Source organism: Epinephelus lanceolatus, chromosome 13 (genome assembly GCF_041903045.1).
Source record: "Epinephelus lanceolatus isolate andai-2023 chromosome 13, ASM4190304v1, whole genome shotgun sequence".
Taxonomy (NCBI): domain Eukaryota; kingdom Metazoa; phylum Chordata; class Actinopteri; order Perciformes; family Serranidae; genus Epinephelus; species Epinephelus lanceolatus.
Genome location: NC_135746.1, coordinates 6,354,533 through 6,374,421, shown reverse-complemented (window position 1 = coordinate 6,374,421; position 19,889 = coordinate 6,354,533). Strand labels below are relative to the sequence as shown.

Genomic DNA, 19,889 nt, shown 5'->3' with positions numbered 1-19,889 from the left:
TCCCTAAAAACCTACACGCCTACAAGTCCCGACGTGCCTTGCGGTTATAACCATAACAGCGGGAGTTTACAGTCTATGGTGTCCACTACCATCATGGCTAATCAGAGCAGAGTCTTCGCAGCGGTACTACCGGCTGCTGGTCGGGAATTCTCCGGTAATGAAAACGAGCAGGGACTCCAAGTGCCGGCAGTTAACCGTCAGAGTCCCGGTAACCGGGTCCGGGAGGTCCAGGTGACGGGAACAGCGGAGGTTTGTTGTCCGGCGGACCGAGTGTCGGTGCGGGTCAGTGTGGGCAGCAGCAAGGAGTCCGTTAACGAGGTGACCAACAGCGTTACACGGCGACTGGAGTATATTCTACAGGCTGTCAGGTAAATATAAAATAAAGTATAACAGTGTAACTGTAACTGAGAGAAGACCGGTAGTTTCCGGTGTAGCTGTAAACTTTAAGCTAACGTTAGCTAACTAGCTCGTGCTGTAACCATAGAAACAGAATAGCGTCTACCGCTGAAGTTCCTACAGCTGTAATGTGTTAAATGCGAGTCACGTTAAGGCAACAGTAATTTTAACGTTAGTAAAATGTACTAACCTTGCTAAATGTAACTTATGAAACGTTACCGTGTTAAACATAATGAGCAGTTGGACTAACAGCTGCTGTAGAAGCTGTTTAAGTCTTAGTAAAGGAAGTTAGACACTCCCAACAGTAGACTGTTACTTACGTTACTGTCACTGCACCAGTGTAGTGGATAAAATAAAAATAATGATATATGTTATGGGCTCATTAGAAGTGTAAACTACCTACTACTACTTACGTATAATTCCTTAAGTAGTAGTACTAATTTACACATTCATGGATTTCCAGTGAAGCATTAAAGTACTTAACGTTTATTACTAGTAGTAGTTGTAGTTGCACGTAGTAACAGTGGTGGAATGTAACTAATAACATTTACTCAAGTACTGTACTACGGAAGCGTATTGCACTATGCATATTTTCACTTGACAGATAAAAAAAATTCTGTTGAGTAATTTTTTCTGTTTTTCTGAGTAATTGTTTTTATTTTTCTGTTTTTCGTGGTAATTTTTTTATTTTTCTGTTTTTCGTGGTAATTTTTTCCTGTTTTTCGGGGTAATTTTTTTTTGTGTTTTGTTTTTCAGGGTAATTTTTTCTGTTTTTCGGAGTAATTTTTTTATTTTTCTGTTTTTCGTGGTAATTTTTTTTTTTGTTTTTTTTTTTCGGGGTAATTTTTTCTGTTGTTCTGAGTATTTTTTTGTCGACCCGCGCCATGTTACGCAGGCACCTTAAGACTTTGCGGTTGTTCAGACGAAAAGCCCATTCAGATCTGTTGGACATTGCAGTGTTTCTCCAGAATCAGTTGGACACATATGGCAAGCTCCATGGATACAAGATGATGCATCTGAAATGCATTCAGGCTGGCTACGTGGTGACTCAAGTAAGGTGCCTGCGTAAAGTCGACAAACTAATGATAACACCATCTATATGACTTAAAGACAAGAGTGTCTCCCAGTGTCTCAAACCCAAAACAAAGTAAAACTGGATTAAACTAAACAAGCGGGTCATGTTTGCTTCCATTATATCGAGCTCTCAAGAAAGGAATGAAAGTGTCTGTTGTTCTATTGCTCTCTTAACTAAAAAAAAAAAACACACTCAGAAAAACAGAAAAAATTACACAGAAAAACAAAAAAAAAACACGAAAAACAGAAACAAAATTACCACAAAAATCAGAAAAATAAAAAAATTACTCAGAAAAACAGAAAAAATTACTCAATTTTTTTTTTTTATTTGTCAAGTCAATGCAATACGCTTCCGTAGTTACTGTCACTGCACCAGTGTAGTGGATAAAATAAAAATAATGATATATGTTATGGGCTCATTTGAAGTGTAAACTACCTCAAATTTGTACTCTAGTACAGTACTTAAGGAATTATACGTAAGTAGTAGTACTAATTTACAGTCATTGATTTCCAATGAAGCGTTAAAGTACTTAACATTTATTACTAGTAGTAGGAGTAGTAGTTGCACATAGTAACAGTGTTGGAATGTAACTAATAACATTTACTCAAGTACTGTACTACGGCAGCGTATTGCACTATGCATATTTTCACTTGACAAAGTTATTGAGTAATTTTTTCTGTTTTTCTGAGTCATTTTTTTTATTTTTCTGTTTTTCGTGGTACATTTTTTTCTGTTTTTCATGGTAATTATTTTTTGTTTTTCGGAGTAATTTTTTCTGTTTTTCTGAGGGGTTTTTTCTGAGTTAAGAGAGCAATAGAACAAAAGACACTTTCATTCCTTTCTTGAGAGCTCGATATAATAGAAGCAAACATGACCTGCTTGTTTAGTTTAATCCAGTTGTACTTTGTTTTGGGTTTGAGACACTGGGAGACACTCTTGTCTTTAAGTCATATAGATGGTGTTATCATTAGTTTGTCGACTTTTGAAATACATATAAACATGTTAGTCTGACTGAAATCGTACTAAATCAAGTTTCTCAAATTCGGACTAACACCCAGATAATGTGATCAGGAGTCAAATTCCTCCTGCATGTATGCAGTCAATTGGACTCAAACTGGCTGAGGCGCTCTGAGCATGCTCCACAGCGTCCACCCCGGGCTTTGACCCTGAAGTCAAACGGTATTAAATGCGTAACAGAAGAAAATGCCGCTAACAGCATGGTGATGGAGAAATCTACATCCAGAGCTGTGCATTTTTTGGAAGGACGAAATGTACAGAGCTGTAAAGTTGTCCACCATGGTACCAGTTAGCTGCTAGCTAACCGTAGCTAACTTGTTTGTAATAATTTCTTGTACATACGTTTTACTCAGACAACATGGAGTCAGTGACAAAGACACCTCAGTGAGGAAGTTTCTCCACCGAGACGCAGACCAGTATCACATGCAAGCAGAGGTGGAGTATTTAGACAAACACTAATGATGCAAATGTGTCATGATGCTGTTAATCTTTCACTGACCCTACAGAGTATATGTGTGTTGAGTTGTATATGACAAACTGTTCCCACAGGTCGTGGTGACTTTCTCAGATTTCGATAAGATGGAGCGAGTGTGTAGCGTCCTGCTGGAGAAGCTGGACAAGAGTGTTTGTGTGGGAGCACCACAGTTCTACCACAGCGCCGAATGCCTGAATCAAATGAGGTATTAAACACACACACACACACACACACACACACGTCTCACCATTACTGTGGAAACACAGCAGTTGTAACCTGTGTGTGTTTGTTTGTGCTCTAGGCAGCGTGCTTGTGTATCAGCAGTGGAAAACGCTCAGCAGAAGGCCTGCGCAGTCAGTCAGCTCCTGGGGCAAACTCTGGGGCTGCCCCTCCTGGTCAGAGAGGAGGAGACGAGGGAGTGGAGGAATGAGGATGAGGAGGACGGAGGCAGATGCCAGGATGCTTCAGGCCTTCCTCACCTTCCCCGTACAGCCACAATCACCGCCTCCTCACGGGTGTCTGTCTCCTTCGGCCTCAGAGACAGAAGCAGGAAAAAACTCTGAAGACATTTGTCACTGACTCATGAGACCAAAGAGCGGATGTCACAGTTTGAAGGATTTTATTGCTCAGGTGTGATGGCTGAATCGAAGTGCAGTTTTTTAAGGATTTTTCTTCCTCAGCCAACACAGTTTGTAAACAAAAAAACTACAAAGATTTTAAAGCAATTTTGGCATTTCAAACATTTACTTGACTTAAAATTAGGCACACATTAAAGGGACAGTTCACCCCTAAATAGAAAATACACTTTTTTCCTCGTACCTGTAGAGCTGTTTACCAGTCTAGATAGTTTTGCTGTGAGTTGCAGAGTGTTGGAGATATCAGCCGTAGAAATGTCTGCCTTCTCTTTAATATAATGGAACTAGATGACACTCAGCTTGTGGTGCTCAAAGTGCCAAAAAATAAATTTGAAGAGCTCAACAGCAATGTCTCTTTCCAGAAATCATGACCCAGTTACTCAAGATAATCCACAGACCTTGTTGTGAGCAGTTTCATGTAGGAGCTATTTTCTTTCTACCAAACTACACCCACCAACTGTATCACTGTGCAGGAGGAAGCGTTGGGACACCAGGTTGGGACAATATCCTCATTTCCCAATTCAATACTATCGCAATACTTAAGTTACAATATTCAATACATATCTGAAGTACTGCGATTTGAGATTACGATTTATCATGATTTTTGTTTACAACTAGGCCATGGGAAAAAGGTAAATCATACACTTCTCGAGACTAAATATCATGACGCATAATTGCAAAAACAATGCACATTTCATATCAGTCAGTCTTTCTCTTATTTCAGCAGCACCATATACTGTATAGAATAGTGGTAAATAAACAGATGTTTTCATGAAAGCACCAGAGACTCAGCAGCTGCTGTAGCAACTCAGTTCCAGCTGGTGCAAACCCCATGATGTCGTGTTACTCATAGACTACCACAGTAAAAGTGGCGACTTCTTTTAACCTCTGCATTTGAATGACATCGATTCAGACATCAAAAATGTATTTAGAAATTGTTGAAAGAAAAATTGCAATACTTAAAAGTGAATCATTTTCCCTAGCCCTAGTAAACATTAATGGCGTCCTCCTCGGCTGAGCTGTAACATTAGCCAGCTCAGTGGTGCTAGGTGATCTAGCAGTAGATGCAGGCTTCCTTATTTGCTGTGATACAGCTGGCAGGTGTCGTTCAGTAGAAAGAAAATAGTTCCTACATGAAACTGCTCACAACAGGTTCTGTGGATATTTTGAGCAACCAGGTCATGACGTCTGTAACAAGACACTGATGTTGAGTTTTTCCAGTGTATTTTATTGGCCCTTTGAGCACCACAAGCTGAGTGCCATCTAGTTCCATTATTCAGGAGAGAAGGCAGACATCTCTACGGCTGATATCTCCAACACTCAGCAATTCACACCAAAATTTCTAGAGTGATAAATAGCACAACACAGGGGTGTACCACAAGGCAAGTTTGACAAAGCAAGGCTGTCATTGCGTGAGCTGGTTAGTCAAACCCCAAAACCTCAGTCAGAGATAATGTGTACCACAAAGGTGGTTATCACCCTGCTCTGTTACATAGGCTTTCTTTCTCAAATGTCTCTAAAAAGTGGTCACATACCGCCTACCTCCGCCTTTTAACAATATCAAAAACACAGTAAAAAGCAACACTGTGGCTTCAGTTAAGGTGAGAGGAATGCTGGCACTAAATAACTAATCGTGTGAATTCACAAGTGAATATATTTATTTTATCCTTCCATTTACGTCTAACATGGCAGCTCGTTGAAGGAATTATACTGAATGTCATATGCAAGTAAACGTCATCATTAATATTATACTGAACTATTAATGTAGCCTGTAATGCTGCATGTGATTCTATTGGAGGCATCAGAGCCACTGTGGGCAAATGGACCAGAGAACACTACAGAAACATTCAGTAGTTCAGTGAGATCAACGACAACCTTGAGATTAAAATTAAACAATATTCTTGCTCTGATTTTCTGCATCACTGATTTACAGCAGGTTTCTGTGGCTAAAAAAAAAAAAAAAAATCTGTAACGTGATACATACAGTAAATGCTACTGTAAATGAACAGCTTCATTTGATAGCATTACTAATGTAACATTACAGCTTAAAAGGTTTGATCAAATGTATTTATATTGTATTCCCTCAGCTGAGAATTTGTGCTGGACGTAGATTGACCATAAAGTGAAGCTATTTCCAAAGGAACTGATTAGTGAAAGTTACTAATTAGCCAATTTCAAGGCCTAAACTCTGAACATAAACTTGTCTCAGAGAGGTTAGCCGTGCAGCAGGAGTCACCATGGTGATCTAGAGAGCCTACTTTGACACAGAAAACTGCGGCTTTAGGCTCAACATACCTCACTGACCCAGTCTTGCTTCATGGTACACCCCTCTGGTAAAAAGAGAAATGTGTATTTTCGATTTGGCAGTGAACTGTCCCTTTAAATTAAATGTTTTGCTCTATTTTTTGGCACATTAAATTAAAACACTTTATATTTGTACATCTCAAAGAAATAAAGATAAAGAACATTTCGTAAATCCCAGAGTTACTCCAGATCTGCAGAAGACATCCTCACATCCTGCTCAAATCTGCTCACTTCAACACTGACTGACACATTCCAGTAGATTTTTTTTAGACAAGTAGAGAATTTAAGACCACATAAATAGGTCTCTGAAACACCTTTGAAAAGTCAGAAACACACACAGAAGCCATAGCCACGCTTCCTCTGGTGTTTCTAACATACATGTCACCTCTCTGATCACACACACAGACGAGCAGTCAGTCGTCCTCCATCCCGTCCTCGGGGTAGAGCTCTCTGAGCCAGGGCAGCATGACGAAACGCTCGCCATCAAAATGTGAGAAGTATTGCTCCAAGGTGGGAAAGTCCGGCTAGAAACATCCAACAGTGAGTCTGACATGTATTCAATGTGTATTATTGTGAGTATGTGCTTGCTGTGATTTTCAGTACGTACCCTCATCCCAGTGATGCGCTCCAGTTGTGTCTGAGGCAAGTATCCAATCATCACAGAGGTGGGGCCGGGCCCGCTGAACAGGACTTTATAATGAGGTGTCTTCTCTGCTTTGGGGCTCTGCTGGCACAACGACACAGTCACACAACTCACTGACTTCTTTAAACTTGACTTTTAAACTTTAAATTCTAAAATGTCCGTGCCAACACTGAGGCTGTGGAACAAAAGGTCTCATGCAGCAACAGCCTCTTAAATTTCTCTCATATTCTCTCTCAACTTTCTGTTAAAGAAAAGTCAACTCCACATGCACCAAAAGTTCTTAAACATTTAAATCTGCTCTTACCCAGATGTGCTGAATGATAATTCCCATGTGATCATAAGTCACCTATCAGCATAGGTAACGCCCCCTAAAGACTATTTAAGGGCAGGTGTTGTGCCATGTGCAAAGACTCCGGCACATGACCAGGAATTGGAAAGATGTCCCACATACACCGAACAAAAATATAAACGCAACACTTTTGTTTTTGCTCCCATTTTTCATGAGCTGAACTCAAAGATCTCAAACATTTTCTATACACACAAAAGACCATTTCCCTTAAATATTGTTCACAAATCTGTCTAAATCTGTGTTAGTGAGCACTTCTCCTTTGCCGAGATAATCCATCCCACCTCAGAGGTGTGGCATATCAAGATGCTGATTAGACAGCATGAATATTGCACAGGTGTGCCTTAGGCTGGCCACAATAAAAGGCCACTCTGAAATGTGCAGTTTTGCTTTATTGGGGAGGTCTGGGGGGGGTCAGAAAACCAGTCAATATCTGGTGTGACCACCATTTGCCTCACGCAGTGCAACACATCTCCTTCGCATAGAGTTGATCAGGTTGTTGATTGTTGCCTGTGGAATGTTGATCCATTCCTCTTCAATGGCTGTGCAAAGTTGCTGGATATTGGGAGGAACTGGAACACGTTGTCATATACGCCGATCCAGAGCATCCCAAACATGCTCAGTGGGTGACATGTCCGGTGAGTATGCTGGCCATGCAAGAACTGGGATGTTTTCAGCTTCCAAGAATTGTATACAGATCCTTGCAACATGGGGCCATGCATTATCATGCTGCAACATGAGGTGATGGTCGTGGATGAATGGCACAACAATGGGCCTCAGGATCTCGTCACGGTATCTCTGTGCATTCAAAATGCCATCAATAAAATGCACCTGTGTTTGTTGTCCATAACATACGCCTGCCCATACCATAACCCCACCGCCACCATGGGCCACTCGATCCACAACATTGACATCATCATGACACCACACACGCTGTCTGCCATCTGCCCTGAACAGTGAAAACCGGGATTCATCTGTGAAGAGAACACCTCTCCAACGTGCCAGACGCCATCGAATGTGAGCATTTGCCCACTCAAGTCGGTTACAACGACAAACTGCAGTCAGGTCGAGACCCCGATGAGGACGACGAGCATGCAGATGAGCTTCCCTGAGACGGTTTCTGACAGTTTGTGCAGAAATTCTTTGGTTATGCAAACCGATTGTTGCAGCAGCTGTCCGGGTGGCTGGTCTCAGACGATCTTGGAGGTGAACATGCTGGATGTGGAGGTCCTGGGCTGGTGTGGTTACACGTGGTCTGCGGTTGTGAGACCGGTTGGACGTACTGCCAAATTGTCTGAAACGCCTTTGGAGACAGCTTATGGTAGAGAAATGAATATTCAATTCACAGGCAACAGCTCTGGTGGACATTCCTGCAGTCAGCATGCCAATTGCACGCTCCCTCAAAACTTGCGACATCTGTGGCATTGTGCTGTGTGATAAAACTGAACATTTCAGAGTGGCCTTTTATTGTGGCCAGCCTAAGGCACACCTGTGCAATAATCATGCTGCCTAATCAGCATCTTGATATGCCACACCTGTGAGGTGGGATGGATTATCTCGGCAAAGGAGAAGTGCTCACTAACACAGATTTAGACAGATTTGTGAACAATATTTGAGGGAAATGGTCTTTTGTGTGTATAGAAAATGTTTTAGATCCTTGAGTTCATCTTATGAAAAATGGGAGCAAAAACAAAAGTGTTGAGTTTATATTTTTGTTCAGTGTATATCACTTCCTGCATGAGACCCAAAGAGGAAGGAAAAACGGGAAGAGGAAGTGAAGGATTTTAAGAGCTGCTGACCTCAGAGCTGGAATACATTCTGTCCACCCACTGTGGAGGGGCTCGCATCTCAGGGTCCCAGCCCACCACCACCCCGACCATGTGGCCCTTCCTCTCCATCACCACCTCTCCAACCCGCAGAAACACGTACGGAGGGCGAGGGCTGCGCACCGTCTTCGAGGCTGCAGGAATGAAGAATAACAAGAGAATCCTGTGAGGCAGTTTTTAACCCGTGGAACATTCACTGCAGTCAAATTAAACCCAGAGTTTATTCGACGTCTAACTTTTCATCAGAACACAGGAGCACAAAATAACACTTATGAAACACTCACTAATTTGCTTGCTATAGCTGGTCTTTACAGGTTTAAGATGAACAGGCTCCAGATGACTAAAGGAACACTTCACCCCTCAAAGGATAATTTGTTACTATCATTACTGACCCTGTGTTGCATTGAATTCCAGATGAAAACTTTGGTTTTCTTACATGTATGAGATAAACAAAGAATTCAAAAACATTCTTAAATTTAAGTCGTAGGGATCCACCTTTAAAAAAACAGCAAAACTGTATTAAAACATCTCTTTACAGACTCTCACACAACTTGTGCAGTATAATCCAAGTCTAATTCATCCAGTCGTATGCTCAGTACTTCCCAAACAGACAGCCCTTTCTGACGGGGAACTGAACCAAAACTTATCTAAGCTCTCTTCAAAGCCAGACTCAATTGACAAAAACAGCACCTTTACCTGGCTGCACACAGGAGCTGCATGTCTACCTCGATCAGTTAGTTTGTGTGAGTTATTGTGTGACTCTGGTGAGTCCAAACTAACTCCTTAAAACAGCAAAGACACACAGCAACACAAACTAACTAACTGATCCGAGGCTGTTAAACGAAGGCGGGGACACAGTCATTTTACCCATGGAAGATTTGGGGTATGACACCTGCACAATGGAAATGGAGCTGCAATGTTGGAGGTTTATAGAAAATGGTGCTGGATATAAAGGAATTATGTCTGAATGAGCTCTTTTCAGCCTCCTTGGGTGCGCTCAGCCTGATCGGACTTTTTGGGTGTACTTGAAGGGAAAGCAAACAATAGAACGTCTGCATGTAAAGAGCATTAATTAAGAGTCTTAGGACTTTTTGATTATTGCTCAAGTGTAATTTGCACCTGTATTACATATATTCTTACCCAAGGTCAATGGTGGACACCTCAGTGAAACAATCACTCCCAATCATCAATCAATCATCCCCATGTTCTATGATAGTGCGCCAGCTATTGAGCTGAAGTTTCAGAAGTACCTCATTGCACTTGAAAAAGTCCAGACTATTAAATATTAAGTATCTAGCGCAAAAGAATGTGTTTGTGAAGCACTGATCATATGACGGGATAAATGAGACTTGGATTATCCTGCATGAGTTGTGTGAGAGTTTGCAAACAGATGTTTAGGTATAATTCTTCTGTTCTTCAGAAGGTCTTCTTCCGTTTTTGGATTCTTCGTTCACCTTGGAGGCCAGGAAAAAAAACAAGTTTTCTTCACAACAATAATGTAACACAGGGTGAGTAACTGATACACAAAAGGTCATCTGGGGGTGAAGTGTTCCTTTAACCTCAGATTCATCCTGAAACCTTCCAAATATATAGCAGATATTTAAACAGTCACAGACCTCCAAAGAATTCCTCATCATTGTCGAACAGCATGTGTTCTACTCCCAGCAAGTCTTGTGACACTTTCTGCTCCAAGCCAACCAGAGACCTTTGGAAAACAAAAATGTGTTCAGTCCGGACACACAGCTGAGGAGCCTGTGTGTGTTTGCATACTGCTGCAAGAAATCAAACATTAGAAATGACTTAAAGGTGCATCATGGGATGTGAGAGTAAGATGCAAATGAACACAATGTCCTTTGGAAAATCAAAGTCTGAGTCTCAGTCACAGTCTTTTTTGAATTGCAAAACGTCTCACACTCACATGACTTTGGATATCTGCTGGTCTGCCCAGTCCATCCATGCTGTGGCGTTGAAGAAAGATGTTCTCCAGTCTCTCCAGACTCTGAGCAACCTGAAACACCAGTTTTAATTATAGACAAAAGCACTAGAAAATCCCCCTCAGCTTCATTACAGTATTTCTAGGAATACGGAAGACACCATTTATTAAGGTTAAAACATTTCCCCTTATATCCCTAACACAATCTGGATACACTGCGCTGACGCACATGGCAAAGGTAAGCCCCTTTACGCACGGACCTACCGTGTGCTGGCGTGGTAGCGCTGCGCCGGCGTGGATCCGCTCCAGCGGGAGATGAAGTACTGCGCGGGCACGGCGGTGAGCAGCAGCACGAGCTGCAGCACCGCGGTGGCCGAGAGCTGAGGCATGACTGCGCGGCTGTCACCTGGAGACGGAAGCGCGCGTCAGGTGGATGTGGCAAGTGTTAAATCTAAGTCTATACAAGCCCACAGTCAATAAAAGAAACCACACTGAGGAGCCTTAAAGTATTGGCACGGAGCAACTTCACTTTCTGAATTAGGTGTTTTATTTGCACGCGTTCACATGGTTCAACCTGACATTATAGGAAGTAAAACTCTGATAAACAAACATATGGCGCTGCAGAAACTTCGATCAAATGCAAGTGAAACTACGTGATCATTAAAGCTTGTTATTTGTAATTAATAATGAGCCTTACCTCGTATTAAAACCCCCAAACTCCTCCAACTATCTGCCAAACATCGCGTCTGAGCGCGTTTGCGCCTGGACACCAGAGCAGACTGACACGGTTTCACTTCTGTTTTATTTACATAAACCACACTGTCGCCCCCATGCCGGTACCACCTGTGTATTTACATTTTCCGTCAATATTGCCTAAAAGATAGTCCACCCAATCACCGCGGCCCACGGAGGAACCGGCGGACCTTTAGCGGATCGCCACGTCAGGAAGAGCCGAAGCCGTGAGCTCCAGGCGGGGAGGTGGGTCGTTACGCAGTGACGCTCTGGCAACGCAAGGTGGTGGAGTCGTTGTGTGTGAAACAACATGTCAGGAGTTCAAAGAGCTGTCTTTGGAGTGTTTTTTTTTTAACAGGCTGCAGGAAAGATATTACAACTGTCTTCTTTTTAACTTCAGAGAGAAGAAACAAATCAGTCAGAAAAAACACTTTTATTTTTAAAAACACAGACTGCAACTTGAAACCTTAATGTGGTGAACAATATGAATTTGTAAAATAAAACTGGGAACAAGAGAGGGTTTTAAAGGAACAGTGTGTAGGATTTAGAGGGCTTCATCCAGCAGTGAAGATTACAGATTGCATCCAGCTGAAACTTCTCCCAGTTAGAATTCCTTCAGTGTTAAATATTCAGGTTTTTACCAGGAGCCAAATTATCCACAGAGGTGTCCTCCTCTCCAAAACAAACAAACCAGGTGATTAAAACTACTAAAATCACTGAATAAAGCAGTTTTTCATTACATATCTGTGTTTTACCAATGTTGTTTTGCATGTCAGAGACGAGCCCTAAGCCTAGGACCTTCTAGCGTATGCTCACCTTTATTATCTGATAACTTAAAATCCGGACATTCAAGAGGTTTTTACCAGTAGCCGAATTATCCAAAAAGGTCTCTTCTTCACTAAAACAAACAGGCCTGGTAAATAAAACGTGTGAAAATACCGAATAAAGAAGTTTCATGTTATAAATCAGTGTTTCTCCAATGCAGCTTGGCAAGTTGGAGACAGGACGCTAGCCTAGCACCTGCTAATGCATGTTTCTTTTTTATCGTCTGATCCAGACGTTCAGGTTTTTACCAAAAGCCGAACTGGTTGCAAAGGTCTCTTCTTCACCAGAACAAAAAGACCAGGTGATTTTAAACGGTAAAAACACTGAACACAGCAGCTTCAAGTCATTGTTCAGTGTTTCTCCGATGTTGTTTGCCGTGTCAGAGATGAGCCAGTCACCTAGCACCTGCTAATGCGTGCTCATTTTTTTTCTCTGATGACTTAAGATCCAGATGTTGAGGAGGTTTAAACGGTGAGCCAAATTATCCGCGGAGGTCTTAAAACCAGTAAAGGCACTGACTGAAGCAGTTTGACGTTACAAATCAGTGTTTTTCCAATGTTGTTCAGCATGTCCAGAGATGAACCGTTAGCTGGGCACCTGCTAACGTGTGCTCACATTTTTCCCTGAGATGTTCAGGAGGTTTTTTACCAAAAGCCGAATTACCTGCAGAGTTCTCCATTTCGCCATAACAAACTGACCAGGTGATTTAAAGTGGTAAAACACTGAATGAAGCAGTTTCAAGTTGTGAATTAGTGCTTTTCCAATGTTTCTTGGCACGTCAGAAATGAGCCGTTAGCTTAGCACAAATAGACCTGGTGATTAAAACCAGTAAAAACACAGAATAAAGCAGTTTTACATTTAAAAAAATCAAATGTTTTTCCTGCGCTCTCGTCGCAGACGCAAAAATGCGAATGACCCTAACTAGAGCCTGTGTTTAGTTTGTCCATTCTGGGCTACTGTAGAAACATGGCTGTGCAACATGGTGATCTCAATAGATGAGGACCTGCTCCCTATGTAGATATAAACAGCTCATTCTAAGGTGACAAAAACACAAAGATTATTATTTCCAGGTGATTATAAACTAAAGAAAACATATGTATTATATTCTATTTCTGCCAACATTTCCCCCTAAGTCCTCGACACTGGACCTTTAAATGACACAGTCAACGACAGGAAGGAAAAGTGGATATGGAAACACAACTGTTTATTTACTTAAAATATTGGTATGAACTAACAGGACAGCAATACTCCCCTACACATACATTCTAGCTTTATGCTTCTTTTTTGCATTAATTCCTTTATATATAAAAAGTATCCAAACTAACAAAGACATCCTCTTCCATCAGTTCACGTGAAACAGACGACCCCTGTCCCCTTCCCCTCCCGTCCCGTCCCCTTAAAACTTAAAAATGCTTCCTGGTGGCTCACATGCAGCCACGTCACACACACACACACACCCCGTGACCTTTAACCTCTGACCAAATGCTTTGAGGCTCAGCCAGAGGACACAAACAACACAAAACTCTGCCACACATTAGCACAGGCCTGTGGTAAATGTGTGTGTACATGAGCTCCAAAATGCAGTGCGGGGTGAAGTAAGAGGGCTGATCTGAGCTGCTGAGTCAGAACGTGTTGTTAAAGATAAACTGAAGTCAGAACCTAAACCTTGTTTATAAACCAGTGACTTTCTTTTAAGGCCCCTTTGAAATGATTACAGGTTGCACTAACGTGGTTAAGGTAACCTGACCCGCAACTCTAAATCAGCTCTTTTACTCCGACAGATGTGATAAATACAGGTAGTGTGGGTGATGTGATGAAGAAGCGCGTGAGCAGAATAGTTTGATATCGACCTGACTGCACTCCCACTCTGACTGTACTCCAACGGGAAACCAGAGGGCAAACACCCCCGGCCGTCCCCTTATTATCTGGGTATACAGTGGCTAAAAGCAGGTTGGAGCAGGTGAGCCACCGATCATTCATGAAATCTGTACATCCGCGTAAAATGCGGCAGACATTTTGGATTCTCAAGTACTGTGTTTTTGTAAACATCGTGTTTGAGCTCACAAGGTTCGAGAAGCCTGGGTCTGAAATAATGTTTCCTAACTCGACTCATGATAATCTGTGCATATATGTAAATATGATTATTTGTGATTGAGATAGAAAACAATCCAAAACCTTTATGTGCCCACGAAGGAATGATATTTGCCCACAAATACATAGCTCTGTGGGCAAAGATCATTAGCATCCGATTTTTAAAGGGTGACTTCTGCATTTTTAAACCTAGACTCCATTTTCTCATGGTACAAATGGCGACAACATTTTCTGAAACTGGTCCAGTATTAAGAGGGCTGCAGGTGGCAGCAGCGAAAAAGGCTGCAATGTAACAACTTATGTCCACTTTAAGTGCTTTCTTTTTGCCACTGACAGGCTCAAATAATTATTCTGAGTGTCTGACAACGTTATGGAAAGTATCCCTACAGAGACGGACCCTTTTTGCTGAAGAGTTAAGCCCATTTTACACAGAGATCGCACGACACTGCCTTAGCATTCTGACACAGAACCAAACCACAGCAAAGCTTTCAATTTACTGGTCCAACTACGCCCCAACCCTCACCTATGGTCATGAGCTCTGGGTAGTGACCGAAAGAACAAGATCATGAATACAAGCGGCCGAAATGAGTTTCCTCCATGGGGTGTCTGGGTTCAGCCTTAGGGTGAGGAGCTCGGACATCCTGAGGAAGTTTGGAGTAGAGTTGCTGCTCTTTTGCGTTGAAAGGAGTCAGTTGAGGTGGTTCGGGGCATCTGATCAGTATCCTCCTGGGTGCCTCCTGTTAGAGGTGTTCCAAGCATGTCCAACTGGTAGGAGGCCCCGGGGCAGACCCAGAACACACTGGAAGGATTACATATCTCATTAGGCCTGAGAAAGCCTTGATGTCCCCCAGGTGGAGCTGGAAAGCGTTGCTGGGGAGAAGGACGTCTAGAGTATTTTGCTTGGCCTGCTGCCCCGGATAAGTGGATGAAAATGGATGGATGGATGGATGGATGGAAACAACACAACGCTCCAGTGTGTGATTTTAGACAGCATGCTGTCATCGCAGAAGCAGAAGAGGTGTGACGGGTGTGACATGTGACACAACAGCATCAGCCTCAAATGTGACATATATGCGTCGGCAGCGCTTCATAAACAGTAATAATGGCATTAACATGGCAATAACAATCACTCACTGCATCTGTTACATGCCTGCTGATCTCGTCTTCTGCTCTGAGGGTAAGGAGCTCCTGGACCTCAATGCTTCTTTGGCTGCTGTTCTTTTTCTTTGAGTTAGCTGCTAACTGCTAACTTCTTTGTAAATCTCCCGGCCATGGGTCGCACACATAACAGGCCGTCAAAACATCACGCTTGTCTCGTCCTGCCGGCTGTCCCTTGTACACAGATGTCTATTTCATGCTGTTACTCCCTCTGCTGCCAGCTTAAAGGCGAGACAACTCCATTCAATTCCCGTGATCGTATCTTTTATAAAGAACGACGAGGCCGACTCACAGTGTGACATTCCTACCTTGAACAGACAGTGTAAAAGGGACTTACGATCCTTTTGTTTAACCAGACAGCAATGAAATCGCTATCGCCAAATGCACCAGACTCAACAGTAAAAAAACAGTAATTTTATCAGTGTTAAACTCACTTAATTCAAAGTTGACAGAAAGAAAACAAAACCCACACAAGCCATCTTGGTTTGTCTCTCCACTGTTCCAACCATCACCAACTCTGATTTGGTTAAATTAACCCTTAAGTATCCAGTTACATGTGAAAATATGCTGGATCTATACACGCTAAAATTACTGTTTATTTAAATGGAGTCTGGTAGGTTTGGCGTTGGCGATTTCAGGGCTGGTTGTGGTTGAACAAAAAAGGATGTCACTCTTTAACAAAAAGGTCTATCTCTGTAGGGATCCTTTCCATAATGTTGTTGGACACTTCTATTAACAATCAGAGCCTATCAGTGGCAAAAGCCAGCACTTTCAGTGGACGTAAACTGACAGTGTGAACATGCCCCAAGTATTTACAGTGCAGCCCATTTTGCAGCCCTCTCGCTCAATACTGGACCAATTTTAAAACCTGTTGTTCCCATTAGTCACTCAGACACAAAAATGTGTGCAAATGGGGTCCAGGTTGAAAAATACCAAAGTCACCCTTTAACACAAACCCCCAAAATTGTTATTCCCATTCCAGCAGTCATATGCGGAGGAAGGTGTCAGTGTTTTAGGCTGTCTCAATCTGTAATAAAACTCTTCATATACACAATATAAACAAATCTTTTGTGACTGAGTGAAAAAAACAGTTGTTAATTGTATCCTCAAATAAGTGTGACAGAGTATAAAACACTGATCTAACTCCACAGATCTAGTCACGGAAACATCGTCCTGTATGGCGGGGGGGGACACAGACAGAAAACAGTTGACACGTTAAATGTGACAGAGCTCGACGCACTCGACTGTGGAGACAGGAAATAAAACACATTCAAAAGCCATGTTCTAAAAACTTCAGTGCCCAAAGACAGAATTTGGCATTGACAAATGCATAACAAAAACATGATAACAGATGAGATATATGTTCATTAATATGTGACGACAAAGACCTACGAGACGAACCAGGTGTGTACAGATGCTACCGTCCAGTTCTCCCCGGTCGAACCTGCAACACAAGTGGCTGATTTTGGCATCAGTTGCGCCCAACGCCGGGGTAAAAACACACGTATCAAAACTGGAGGCTTCATCATTATAAACTCAGTCCATTAGCTGTGTGTACAGAGAGAGAGCGACGTGTTTGTCTTCAGTCGGTCTTTTCTCTCTTTCACTATAAGAGCCTGTCAGGTCCGGTCCAGTCTCCGAAATCCAGTTCTCTGAACCGAGGACACTACACAAAGTCTCCTTGAGCAGAACCAGGAAGTCCAAAATAAAAAAAGAAATAAAGAAAAGGCCCCAAAAGCAGAAAAGGAGGATTCAATATGCCAGAGTAGCGAAGGCACACAATCAGAAAGATGAATATAAGACTTGTCAGTCTCTCTCTGCTTTCCGTCCGATCAGGTTTGATCTGGCTCGATCCTGTTTTGTGAAAGTGCTAGAACATGCGAGACAGAAATCCTGTGTGTGTGTGTGTGGGGGGGGGGGGGGGTTGGTCACCATAGAAACATATCAACACTTAAAAAGTTCCTTTTTATATGTTAAATTTTTAAAATACACAGGGTTACTCCCTACGACTGCATTGATAACCGGTCTGTGGTAAGTGCATCTCAAAGCTAGTCACCCAAAGCTCCACTGGCTGCTGTACCTTAGGTATAAACTGACGATAGGTTGGTTATAGGATAATATATTGACATGAATAATGGTTTTACAACAACAGTAAAGTCTTTTTTCTTTTTTCAAACTGCCATAAATACATTTCTTTGAGAGGTTTTTCACAACGATCGAACTGTATGCCACTGTTTGTACGCTGAAAGTGAACGACGCACTCAACTCTGTGTTATAAAAACAACACGCGCTCCTTCAGTTCACGCAAACTCGCACAGTCACACACAGGCACATGTACTTTGCAGGGCAGAGGCCTTAAACACACATGCACTCGCACACACACGCACACACACCGAAGACATAAAGGCACAAGGTATTGCTAATGTTGAGGACGCATTGAAACATCTATCGAGACATATAAATGACCCCTTTCACCCATGCATCCGTTCGCTCCTCCTCACAGTAAAAACAGCTTCTAGAAAAACAAAGAGATGCTTTTTGTTTCTAATAAACATGCGAGAAAAAAAAAAAGAGAGAACTCACACCCTCGCACGTCAACGGTAAACAAAACCTACAAATCTACAGTACCAACAGAGGTACGCCATTTGGTATGTTAGCGCAGACGGACACGCTCAGGTCAGCCGATGTAAGACTTCCAAAACAGAGCCGATCATCACGTACAAATCTTAGAAAAAGCAGAGAAGGGGGGGGTGTATAAAAAAAGAGCAGGAGCAATGAAGGAGGGGGCGTTGTCAGGCCAGCGGTCTGTAATCTGTCACGGACCTAACAATTTCAGCTCAGTGGGCGTCTTTGACGTACCCGCCAGAGACACTTGAAAAGTCCTCAAAAATATCAGGAGTGAGATACGATACATCCAGCTCTCCTCCTGACTTTGTTTTTCAAGTACTAAAACTGTTCGACTACTGTTTCGCCCGCTCTGTCACCCTGACAGTGTCTGAGGGCAGACGGAGGTGAAGAGTGGTTCGCTGGACAGGAGTGAGTCAGTGAGCTCCCGTGGGATCCAACATGGACCAATAATGTTGGAGGAGTCGTATGAACATGCGTTATCTGGCGTAGTGATGTGCTTACTGGGCCGAGAGGAAGGAGGAGCGGACAACAGCAGACAGCTGTTGTGTTTCTCCATCGCCACAGCTTTGAACAGCAGCAGCTGGACGAGCAGCTCCCGGACATACACGCACAGATGTGTACGACACCAAGCATGTCTTCCTCAACTTCCTCCGATGTGAAGAAATCTCAGGCGGATTTCCTCTTCTGTCAGCCTCCTCCTCACATCCTGTGTGTCTGACCTCCGTTACCAGCCTATCAGGTTGGCTTTGGCCTTTTCTGTCAGCTTGCGGACGCGTCCCTTTGAGGAGGTGCCAAAGGTGATTGACGAGTCCTCAAACAGCAGCTGCCTCTGCTCCTCCTCAGAGTCCTCCTCCATGTACCAGGCGGACCGTCGCCCCTGGTTGCGCGTGCGCATCGACCCTCCTGCCTCCTCTCCTGCCTCCTCCTTTGGAGATTCATTTCGATTGGATCTGCTCCTCTGCTGAGGAGCAGCCTGGCTAGGAGGCGTGACCTCCTCGTTGGCTCTCCTGCTGCTCCTTCTCAGTGGCGAGGGCTCAGGTGACTCAGCAGGAGGAGGAGTGGCTTCGTCAGTTCTTACTGCTCGAGGCCGGCCGCGCCGTCTCGGCGTAGACGCCGCGCCTGAGTCCGACAGCACAGATGTCTCCTGCGCCGAAGATGTCCCGCCTTCGTCCCCTGTTGATTGGTCAAGCTCGTCATCGGGGGTGGAGCTCCTGCGGGTGCTGTTCCGTCTCATCTCTTCCAGCTCCTGCTTGCTCTTCCTGCCTCTCTTCTTGCCAGGAGGGCGGCCTCGTGGTCTGGAGGGGCTCCCTGGAGTCGTGACTTCTGGAGGGCTGACTGGCGGCTCTACTTTGGATTTCCGCCCCCTCCTCCCCACTCCCAGGGTCACATGACTGCTGTGGCCGTTCAGGTGGGCTGTGCTCTGAGATGATGGGCTGGCAGGAGAGCCTGAGGGGGCGGGGATTGATTTAAAGAAGAAAAGAAAGAAAATATAAATCAACAGCAGTCAGGTGACGTTAAATGTGACTGTAATCATAAACCTGTGCACCACTCAGTCACTTCTTTGTGACACCATCTCTTACCAGGTGTGTGTCGTACAGGAGTCCTGAGTTTCCTCCGGGTGCTTCCTCCACTGCTACTTTCCGCAGCTGGAGAAGGCGTCACCTTTTCAGGAGCTGGTGGCGGTGGAGCTGACACAGAGTTATGAGCCCTCAGTGAGCGGGTAGACTCTGACAGTGACAAAGAGATATTCGACAAAGGAAGAAACATATTACACATGGTCAGTTTTTGATAATGAACGTTGCTTT

The 19,889-nt window shown here is 43.3% G+C and overlaps 3 protein-coding genes across 5 annotated transcripts in view; 1 reads left to right on the top strand and 2 right to left on the bottom strand.

Annotated features, from left to right (window-relative positions):
- Positions 1–64: 64 nt before the first annotated feature.
- Positions 65–3,997, top strand: irak1bp1 (interleukin-1 receptor-associated kinase 1 binding protein 1). Its single transcript, XM_033649202.2, has 4 exons — positions 65–368; positions 2,842–2,923; positions 3,038–3,168; positions 3,265–3,997. The coding sequence occupies exons 1-4, from the start codon at positions 76–78 to the stop codon at positions 3,524–3,526; spliced, it is 768 nt and encodes a 255-aa protein (XP_033505093.2). The 5' UTR covers positions 65–75; the 3' UTR covers positions 3,527–3,997.
- Positions 3,566–11,630, bottom strand: LOC117270356 (uncharacterized). The gene is made up of 7 exons (XM_033647906.2): positions 11,348–11,630; positions 10,915–11,056; positions 10,636–10,725; positions 10,334–10,422; positions 8,691–8,851; positions 6,510–6,626; positions 3,566–6,426 (listed from the first exon to the last, which is right to left on the bottom strand). The coding sequence occupies exons 2-7, from the start codon at positions 11,037–11,039 to the stop codon at positions 6,316–6,318; spliced, it is 693 nt and encodes a 230-aa protein (XP_033503797.1). The 5' UTR covers positions 11,040–11,056; positions 11,348–11,630; the 3' UTR covers positions 3,566–6,315.
- Positions 11,631–13,398: 1,768 nt separating this feature from the next.
- Positions 13,399–19,889, bottom strand: part of phip (PHIP subunit of CUL4-Ring ligase complex) — a 75,138-nt gene continuing 68,647 nt past the window's right edge. For all 3 annotated transcript variants that reach the window (XM_033647796.2, XM_033647797.2, XM_078173679.1), the window contains 2 exons: positions 19,665–19,811; positions 13,399–19,530 (listed from right to left, as the gene is read on the bottom strand). In XM_033647796.2, the coding sequence (XP_033503687.2) occupies positions 18,809–19,530; positions 19,665–19,811 (869 nt within the window). In that variant the 3' untranslated portion in view covers positions 13,399–18,808. The remainder of the gene's footprint in view (positions 19,531–19,664; positions 19,812–19,889) is intronic.